Source organism: Carassius carassius, chromosome 49 (assembly GCF_963082965.1).
Source record: "Carassius carassius chromosome 49, fCarCar2.1, whole genome shotgun sequence".
NCBI lineage: Eukaryota > Metazoa > Chordata > Actinopteri > Cypriniformes > Cyprinidae > Carassius > Carassius carassius.
Genome location: NC_081803.1, coordinates 11,115,281 through 11,126,368, shown reverse-complemented (window position 1 = coordinate 11,126,368; position 11,088 = coordinate 11,115,281). Strand labels below are relative to the sequence as shown.

The 11,088-nt window shown below is 36.3% G+C and overlaps 1 protein-coding gene across 1 annotated transcript; it reads right to left on the bottom strand.

Moving 5' to 3' along the window:
- Positions 1-301: 301 nt before the first annotated feature.
- On the bottom strand, positions 302-9,422 carry slc9a6b (solute carrier family 9 member 6b). The gene is made up of 16 exons (XM_059544876.1): positions 9,000-9,422; positions 8,289-8,488; positions 8,088-8,165; positions 7,872-7,948; positions 7,683-7,795; positions 7,472-7,577; positions 6,852-6,993; positions 6,616-6,721; positions 5,749-5,837; positions 5,513-5,626; positions 2,915-3,026; positions 2,690-2,843; positions 2,581-2,611; positions 2,342-2,427; positions 1,213-1,318; positions 302-1,111 (listed from the first exon to the last, which is right to left on the bottom strand). Exons 1-16 carry the CDS (start codon positions 9,271-9,273, stop codon positions 821-823), a joined length of 2,079 nt encoding a protein of 692 aa, XP_059400859.1. The 5' UTR covers positions 9,274-9,422; the 3' UTR covers positions 302-820.
- Positions 9,423-11,088: the final 1,666 nt, after the last annotated feature.

Sequence of the window (11,088 nt, the reverse complement as noted above, 5' to 3'; positions counted from 1 at the left end):
CGATTTGGCTCATGAATATTAAGAAGGTTTACATAGTAGCGTTCATAAATCTTCGAGATGTGACGACGAGAAGGACGCGCATCGTTTTATTATTCCTTGCAAAGCAATCAAATTAAGATCCTGTGAACAGGAGCACTTTCCTTTATGACAAAGGGATTTAAAGTCAATTTTTGTAAGATTTTAAATCTTTTGGAGATGGAATGCATTAGTTTGGGGTCACAATCTTCCAGTACATGTTCAAATGGCTGAATAGATTTTAAATAAATGAATCAATTAAGAAAATTACATTTTAATCACCGTCTTAAAAAGTACATCAAATCTCATTTATTAGAGGATTAGTGGGTGTGGAACAGTAACAAAACTCTTTCAAATAAGTCATTTTCCTATGTATTATTAAACCTTTTTTTCAATGTTAATGAGGTATTGATGAGTCAGACAGCACAGTACAAACACCAGATTACCGGACATAGGCACTTATCTATACAAATGTATCCACACTGAGCCACAAGTTATGTATGTCTTTGAAATGACTAATCCGGACACAGTGCAGTCACAATAGATGCAGACATTCAGTCTGATCTTAACACTACACTCAAACAGAAAATGTATTAATAAATCTTTTATGACCGATTTGAACACATTTTTTGGGAGAAATTGGTAACAGAAGGATTAGCAACCACAACCATTGTACACCAGTGTCTTGACAAATAAATATATATGGCACAATATAATAAACCAGTTAACGCATAATCATTTAACTTAATATCTGCAAAAGAAAACATCACATAGAAGGCAAGAGGTCAGCAGCTGTCTGGCAGGCTCAGACTCGGTGGCGCAGAGGGTCCAACAGGGGCGGGGATGGCGGAGGAGGAGGGAATGACATCAGGAGGTCTGGAGGCTCTGTGGGGAGAACCAGACGGGTGCCTCCGAACACAAGATCCCTGTCGAGAGGATCGTCTGAGGTTCCTGCTAGTGAGTAAAGCCCAGCCTGGCTGGAGGAGGTGGTGGGCATGCCATGGGCATCTGTGCTGACCGTCATGTCACTGTACATCAAATTGCTGCCATCATTCAGAATCAGCTCTGTGTCCTCATCATTCAACTGACCGGCATTCTAGCAAAAGGGGAAGGAAACAATTCTGATTACACTCCTGTGCTCATATGATTTTACACACTGCATGAGCCAACAGCAGCTGAATGTGTTCATAGGTTTACCTCATAGGCTTGCGAGCTGGTGAGACAGCGTGCTATTGGACCACAGCAGGCCGGCAGAGTGGAAGTGAGAGGAGGCCCACTGTGAGTGAGGAAGGGTTTTAAATAACTGGAACACTTTGTTAAGGATTAAACATCATTTAAAATGACAAATAAGTATACTACTCCTACTTTAGTAATTTACTTTAATTAGTAATTACACTAAAACAAGTCTCTTATGCTACATCAGATAATACAGAGAAAATACAGATAAAATAAAAATACAGTAAAAACTGCAATATTGTAAAATATTATAACAATTTAAAATAATTGTTTTCTAATTAAATATTTTATTAAATGTAATTCACTCCTGTGATGGCAAAACTGAACTTTCAGCATCATTATTTTAGTCTCATGATTCTTTAGAAATCATTCTAATATACTGATTTGCTACTTAAGTAAGTTATGTTGAAAACAGCTGCTTAATATATTTGTGTAAACCGTGATACATTTTTCTCAGGATCTCAGAAATAATTGTTTGTAACAAATTATTTAACTATCACTACCATTTTTATGAATATAAAGTAAAAGTCTTCATTGTCACAATCTATGAATAGATATAAATACATTTATTATATTTAACACACTCATGAGAATCATCATAATCATTTCATTTGCAAGTTTTGTCAAAATATTTAGTTTATGGTTACCCCCTGGGCATTTGTGAAGGAATTGCAGGGGGTTCGGGAGTTTATGAAAAGCTAGCGATTAGAACAAAAATGTTAAATTAAAATGAAAAAAATAAAATAAAATAAAAAAATCCACAAATAAAACAAATCTAAAAACACTTGTTTACCTGCATGTCATGTGACCATTAACTGACATGTGGTGTTTAATTATTTCCTGTACTCTGAAACCCAGATGGAGAAATCAGTTTGATGTAAATTTTATGGCTAATCTTGAGCGCTCTCTACTGTTTAAAATGCTGCACTGAAGACATACTGCTGGAGGTGTAAAATATATTATGGTTGCCTAAGATTGTCTGATCTAAAATGTAGGGTGTATGGTCAAAAAACATCCTGATTTATAAATAAATCGTGTATGAAGTACAATGTAAATGTTGATACAACTAGGCAGAACAACTGAAGGATACTTGTGGTCAAAAGTGTACCACAGTCTGAACGGCCAGGCGCTCTCATGCTTGGTACTTTTTTGTGTCATTCCATCCGGTGCTGTGACCTATAGAAGCAGACAAAAAGACAAGACAAGAGAGGTAATGTAGTTTGTTATACCATCCTTATGATTCAGATTTGTACAGTAAATATTTGAACATTAAACAGTGTTTTTCTGATATCAACTGTTGCATATTGAGCAGACATGAGTGGAACCTACTGAATTATCTTGATCTGTATCCACTCCCACTCTGTGGAAAGATAATGTGATTTAAGCAAAAGACAATGAAAAAGACATAATTTGCTTTCATAATGTAACCGAGGCGCACCGAATCTGCATGAGTGACAGCATGGGGGTCGTCCCACCACCACAGACCCACACAGTGAAGAACACGATCAGTAGGGTGGTGGAAAACATCATCTGCCTGGCGTAAGTTGCAGTGTCCCTAATTGAAAGGGCAAAGGTCATTGCCCCTCGAAGCCCTGTGAGGTCAGCATGACATCATCAACAACAGAAAAAAGGACACGCACTCTCTGACTGCTGCAGGTATTACCTGAAAACATCATGACGTGCTGGAAATTGGAGGTGATTTTATTCTTGCGGCCCAAGTTTAACAGGAAAGACAAGGGGTAGATGTTAGCCGCCCTGCCAAGAAATATGGCCAGCTAAAATGAACGCCACAGTCAAGGATAATGTGTGAATGTCTTTATGAACTACTTTAGTTCTAAAATCGATACTATTAGAGATAAAATTGCAACCATTCAGACGTCAGCTACAGTATCACATCAGACAGTGCACTATAGACCCCCTGAGGAACAGTTCCACTCATTCTCTACCATAGGAGAGGAAGAATTGTATAAACTTGTTAAATCATCTAAACCAACAACATGTATGTTAGACCCTATACCATCTAAGCTCCTAAAAGAGGTGCTTCCAGAAGTCATAGATCCTCTTCTGACTATTATTAATTCCTCATTGTCATTAGGATATGTCCCCAAAACCTTCAAACTGGCTGTTATTAAGCCTCTCATCAAAAAACCACAACTTGACCCCAAAGAACTAGTTAATTATAGACCAATCTCGAATCTCCCTTTTCTGTCCAAGATACTAGAAAAGGTGGTATCCTCACAATTATATTCCTTCTTAAAGAAAAATGGTATATGTGAGGATTTCCAGTCAGGATTTAGACCGTATCATAGTACTGAGACTGCTCTCCTTAGAGTTACAAATGATCTGCTCTTATCATCTGATCGTGGGTGTATCTCTCTATTAGTTTTATTGGATCTTAGTGCTGCGTTTGACACAATTGACCACAACATTCTTTTGCATAGACTTGAACACTTTGTTGGCATCAGTGGAAGTGCATTAGCATGGTTTAAATCGTACTTATATGAACGCCATCAGTTCGTAGCAGTGAATGAAGATGTATCCTATCGATCACAAGTGCAGTATGGAGTACCTCAAGGCTCAGTACTAGGGCCGCTACTCTTCACGCTTTATATGTTACCCTTGGGAGATATCATCAGGAAACATGGTGTTAGCTTTCACTGTTATGCTGATGATACTCAGCTCTATATTTCTTCGCAGCCCGGTGAAACACACCAATTTGAAAAACTAATGGATTGCATAGTCGATATAAAAAACTGGATGACGAGTAATTTCTTACTGCTAAATTCTGAAAAAACAGAGGTGTTAATTATAGGACCTAAAAAGTCTGCTTGTAATAAACTAGAACACTGTCTAAGACTTGATGGTTGCTCTGTCAATTCTTCGTCATCAGTTAGGAACCTAGGTGTGCTATTTGATCGCAATCTTTCCTTAGAAAGCCACGTTTCTAGCATTTGTAAAACTGCATTTTTCCATCTCAAAAATATATCTAAATTACGGCCTATTCTCTCAATGTCAAATGCAGAAATGTTAATCCATGCATTTATGACCTCAAGGTTAGATTATTGTAATGCTTTATTGGGTGGTTGTTCTGCACGCTTAGTAAACAAACTACAGCTAGTCCAAAATGCAGCAGCAAGAGTTCTTACTAGAACCAGGAAGTATGACCATATTAGCCCGGTCCTGTCAACACTGCACTGGCTCCCTATCAAGCATCGCATAGATTTTAAAATATTGCTTATTACTTATAAAGCCCTGAATGGTTTAGCACCTCAGTATTTGAATGAGCTCCTTTTACATTATAATCCTCTACGTCCGCTACGTTCTCAAAACTCAGGCAATTTGATAATACCTAGAATATCAAAATCAACTGCAGGCGGCATCCTTTTCCTATTTGGCGCCCAAACTCTGGAATAACCTACCTAACATTGTTCGGGAGGCAGACACACTCTTGCAGTTTAAATCTAGATTAAAGACCCATCTCTTTAACCTGGCATACACATAACATACTAATATGCTTTTATTATCCAAATCCGTTAAAGGATTTTTAGGCTGCATTAATTAGGTAAACCGGAACCGGAAACACTTCCCATAACACACTATGTACTTGCTACTTCATTAGAAGAATGGCATCTACGCTAATATTTGTCTGTTTCTCTCTTGTTCCGAGGTCAACGTGGCCACCAGATCCAGTCTGTGTCCAGATCAGAGGGTCACTGCAGTCACCTGGATCCAGTACGTATCCAGACCAGATGCTGGATCAGCACCTAGAAAGGACCTCTACATCCCTGAAAGACAGTGGAGACCAGGACAACTTCTGCACAATCTGACTTTGCTGCAGCCTGGAATTGAACTACTGGTTTCGTCTGGTCAGAGAAGAACTGGCCCCCCAACTGAGCCTGGTTTCTCCCAAGGTTTTTTTCTCCATTCTGTCACCGATGGAGTTTCGGTTCCTTGCCGCTGTCGCCTCTGGCTTGCTTAGTTGGGGACACTTCATCTACAGCGATATCGTTGACTTGATTGCAAATAAATGCACAGACACTATTTAACTGAACAGAGATGACATAACTGAATCCAATGATGAACTGCCTTTAACTATCATTTTTGCATTATTGACACTGTTTTCCTAATGAATGTTGTTCAGTTGCTTTGACGCAATGTATTTTGTTTAAAGCACTATATAAATAAAGGTGACATTGACATTGAATGTATATCTGTACACAATTCATGAGCACAGCACAAACCCACTGCTACAAAAGGATACAAATGCACCTATGATGAAGAAGGGATTGAACACATGGTGCTGGAAGGAGAAAAGTGTCAAGCCCATATAAGAGAAGATGAAGTTTTCAGCCAGGAAATTGAGAAGCTCAAACAACTGTTGGGGAAACGGAGGAAAATACTATCATTACACAACTTTTTAACACAGAAAACGAGAGTTCTTCAACCGTGAGACATCCCGATAAACATTAACGGTTTGCATAGGTGTTTGTCTGTTACCTGTTTGGATCTACTCTTCGATTCAGCAGAAAGGTTGTTGTATGTATAGTGAGCCTGAGTAATGCCACAGAAGAGCACTGCAACCACACCTAAACACAGACAGAAACAGAACAGCCTTATCTGAGCATTGTTTATATACTGTTATAGCATTACTGATATTTTGAATTCACTTTTGCTTTTATATTTTCAGTTTTCATTTGAATTAGAATTTTAGTAATTTAGTGTAGTGCTTTTGTCATTTGTTTATTAGTTTGTTTTTATTTTTATTATTTTGATCTAATATGCATATATTTAAAACTATTTTTGACCATTTTTGTTTTATTTAATTACAGCATTGATGAAAATGCACTCTTAAACAGTTAGAAATAATTGGAATAATGACAAATATTTTTTTAATATTTTTGAAAGGTTTCTTAAGCTCATCAAGCCTTTATTTATTTAATTAACAATTGAGTAAAAACAGTAATATAATGAAATATTATCGAAATTGAAATATTATTACAATGTTTTGTGTTAATTTATTCCTGTGGTGGCAAAGCTGAATGTTCAGCATCATTACTCCATTCTCCAGTCACATGTTCCTTCAGAAATCATTCTAATATACAGATTTGCTGCTTAAGAAATCTTACTATTATTTAATAATATTTTACAATATTACTGTTTTTACTGTATTTTTGACCAGCCTAGTGAGCCTAGTGAGCATAGGCGACTTCTTCCACGATTAACCAATAAGAATAAAGTATTCCTGTAATAAAGCAATTTAGAGACGTCACCTGTCTGCATAAACTAACAGTATGAATTTTCCCATGATATTATATACAACATGCGATTGAACAGAGATTTCTTTTATAGTGTTGTCATTGTTACCTGTGAAGCCGCAAGCCTCAGCCAATAGGAAAGTACTCCAGGACATGAGGAAAAAAAGGGCTGTTTCCAGCAAGGGGAAATCTCTCAGCTTGGTGAACTTTGTGACCTAAATAAAAACAGATATTAATAGAGAAACTACCTTAGACAGGTTTAAACTGATTGTTTTGGCTAGTTTATGTGAATTAAATATTAGTAATAATTATAAATACTGTATCATTATATATTTATATATATACCAGAGCTGTCATGACTCCAGTTGCAGCCCCCATTGCAAAAGACCCACCGAAAACTCCCAGAAAGACACCCAGTGACTTGAGCAGGGCACTGCCATCAAATGTGTGACGATTGTCTCCCTCAGGCTGGTATGCCACTATTGATCTGTCAGTATTTGAGAAAGACAATATCTTCTTCATATTGAAATAAGACATTCAATGACTGAACATCTTTAAAATACACAGAAAAGCTTGTGTGCTTAAAATATCTAAACACATACAACTGTTACATATATACCTTCAAAAGTTTGGGCTCATCTTTATGAAGGCAGTTAACAGATTTATTCAGCAAGGATGCATTAAATTGATCAAAAGTGTCAGTAAAGACACGTATGACACTGAAAACTATAGTAAATCCACTGGAATAAAATACAATTTAAAATATATTTTTTAAAAAGTTATTTTAAATTGTAATAATAGTTAACAATGTTGCAGTTTTTAGTGTATTTTGCAGTCTAGGTGGGCATAAGAGTCTTTCAAAAACATAAAAAAATAAAAATTCTAATTGCCTCAAAATCCAAACCCAAAAAATGAGAAGTGTGTTTGCCTGTGTGTATTTTTTACACATAAGGATGTGCACTTACGATGATAGGACGATGGCCACAGCGTCATTGAGGACACTCTCACCGAACATCAGCGCGTAGAGATCCACGTCCACTTTCAGCTCATTGAAAATGGCCAGAACTGTCACTGTAAGTAATTTCAACTTTTGATGACTCTGATTTTGGCTATAAATCAATCAATAGTTTAATATATTAAATATAAGATCAACTAAATTTATAGTAACAGCCATACCTGGATCTGTAGCAGATACAATAGCACCGAAGAAAAGGCAGTCAGTGAAAAAGAAATCCCCTCCAAGCTGACCGATGACTTTCATAAACACCACACAGCCGTACATCACCAACCTGCATTTATATTCATATTTATATTACATTTATATTTTCTTATAACAAAGCTTCTTTTAGAAAAACCATCACTCACCCTGTAACAAAGCATGATGTCATTGTGCCCACAAAGGCATAGGAGAGGATAGACCCCAAATTTCTGAAAAAATGCCTCTGATAATTAAAATGAATAAAGAAATAATTACTAAAATGAATGAACGCAGCTCAGCCACATTAGTAATTGATATGAGACAGAATTTCTATTTCTTTCAACTTTCTGTAGCTTTTGACATTTTTTAAATTATTTTCTTACTCGTTTGAGACTGTATCCCGCATGAAAGATGATGGGCGGCAGCAAAATGTTAAAGAAAACCTCAGGATCAAAAGTAACCTAGCAGCAGATTTGCAGGGGTGAGGAAAAAAATGATGTACCCTAAAAATACTTGCGCATTCAGTCGTAGGAAAGAACTATATTAAGAATAACAGGGAAGACGTTTTAACAGCACAGCTTTACCTTCCTGAGCATCTCTGCATTTGGCACATCATGACCCTTGCTGTCCCGGACCTCTCCTTTCAAGCTGTACTCGTAGAATCGGCCGCTCACGTTCACCAGCACGGTGATGGGACTGCTGTTCATGGCACAAGGCAAGGTGACGTCATCTAAGTCTTGAGGCAAATGGACCCCAAAGCGCAGAATTATACCCACAAACAAACCTGAGGACAGAAAACATATATTTCAAATATAGTTTTAATGCACAGCATGTTACACAAATCACATAATATCACAAATAGCAAAAGCAGTTGTCAAGCTACCAGTACAAATAAATACCATCCTAATAAGACTACCTGTTATTGTTACTACAGTAAAATGGTAATTGATTCTTATATTTATTATTTCAATTTAGATTTATAAGAATTTTATATAAATTTATTACACAATTAAATTAAATGTTGACTTATACTGTATGCATAATGTACTAAAGTATACAAATTAAGACCAATATTTTTTTATTTAAATTTAGATTAATTATTTATTATGCCTATATATTACATATTTTCCCATATTATTAGTAGCTATGGTTATTATGGTAATTTCTAGAGACGAAACAGATCAACAAGTATTTTGAGAACATGCAGTGAGCTCATGCATGATATTTCTGGTGCCCACCTACACAAGGTTTCCTGATTGACAAACTTGAATATGATTCTATGAGATAATTCTCACCATAAATCATAGCCAACCCCGTCTCATGTAGGAACCTGAAGCGGCGGTGTTTGAAGAGCCATATGGTGAGGATGGTGAGTGTGAGTAACAGGATGAAGATGAGCAGATTGACGCTGTCCTGCCTGTGGCTCTCCTCCGCTTTCCTCTCCGTCACCACGTTCACCATCTCCGTGTTCTCAGCCAGACTTATGACAACAAAACACATCAGGCACAGTAAACGGGGGAGCATAAAAGCCCCAGAGACGGAGGTGCGTCTCCTTTGACATCCTGTCATGGCCGTGTTTGCGAGAGCAGGATCCGCCGTTCAGTTCAGCGCTGTGGTGATGCTGATAGATAGGAATCACGGTGATCTATTTACCTTCACATAACGCTGTGAAGACAGCGGCAACAGACTTCACAGATAATCTCCGCTTGACCGGAAGTGGGAGATAACAATATAAAGGCTCTGACATGTATTGCCCCTCTTATTATTAATAAATTGCGTCAAAATAGGGCCTAAACTCGTTAAAACTCGCGATTGTTCATAAATAAAATAAAGCTATTATGAGGGTCTACTTATTATCAACTAACTGAAATAAAAGTAAAAAAATGTATTAAAAATGTATTAGTTAAAAATTGTCAATATTAAAAAACAAACACTAATAGAAAATAATAAAATATAAAAATAAAGTTAATTAAAACATTGATAAATACTACATAAATAATACTAAAATAATTTTACAAAATTAAGTATTCGATTTTCTAATTATTGCAACCTTATTAGTAAAATGTATTTAAAATATGTATGTAAATATTAGGGTGAGCATATGAGCCATTTTCCCAGAACGCGTCCTTGCCAGGATTTTTATATTGCCTAAAACATCCAAAGTAGTTTAGAGCTACAGAGAAGGTTCAAGGCAATGCATACACGTACATGTTAGGTGTTTGTTCGTTCATTCAACTTGGAGCGTCGCTGCGCACCGATCATTGTATTACACCAAAGTACCAAGAGAGTGATTTGAATGCATAAGGAGCCATTTGCTCTGCTCTCATGAATGTCATACAATGATCGATCTGCACAGCACAAACATCCAAAATCTGGATATTTTAGGCAATATAAAAATACTGGCAAGGACGCGTCCTGGGAAAATGGCTCATATGGTCACCCTAGTAAATATTCTGTACAGGTTAAACTCTTGATTTATGTGATTTTGATGATTTTATTAAATGTAACATTTAATAAACATTCAAATTAAATATTGTTTATGAAATTAAAAGTAAAGCTATTATAAGCAGCTTTCTCTGTACATATTTTAACATATGTATTATCTGATGGAGACGATAATCAATTACAGTATGCTTCATGTTGAATAAGATTTATTATTGCGTAAATACAACATCAATTGCTCCATACATTAATGTGTACTTTTGGTATGCACTTTAATTACAGACCGAGTACTCCTTACTGAATTGCAGTTTTGTGGTTTGTTTGTTTGTGTATACATACATATAAGGTTCATGCCACAGACTTCTGTTTACTACTGGGCTAAAAGCTACAAAGGAACGTTGCCTTCATAAAATGAGTTAATTCCTATGAATCCTTGCTTCTCATTAATAACTGGCTCTAGCAATATCAGGCTCAATGCTAATGCCTTTGAATGTTAAGTCGTTACATTGTGTTTATCAGTCATCAAAAAAAAAAAAAAAAAAAAAATATATATATATATATATATATATATATATTATCCACAACCTGATACTTTTCTGTATTCTGGAGGTGTTCACAGTAAATGCTTTGGAATGCATTTTTTGAATGGTTTTCTCATGCATTAATTCACACAATCTTGCTGGCTTTTTCTGACCCCTTCCTCAATCAAACCCCAAATAGAGACAAACTTTCCATTGCTTTTAAGCTTCAAAAATAAATCTGCAATGCTCAAAGCCAACATATGTTGCTCAGCACATCCCAGGAGAACATTGGAACAGCCATGCAGATGTTAAATTTGTACCAAAATGTAAACAGGGAACAAAAGCAGAATATTGCTTTCCTGAAATGCGTACACTTTAACCAAGAATGAATATTTGCATTATGCCCCTGACGTACATAAAA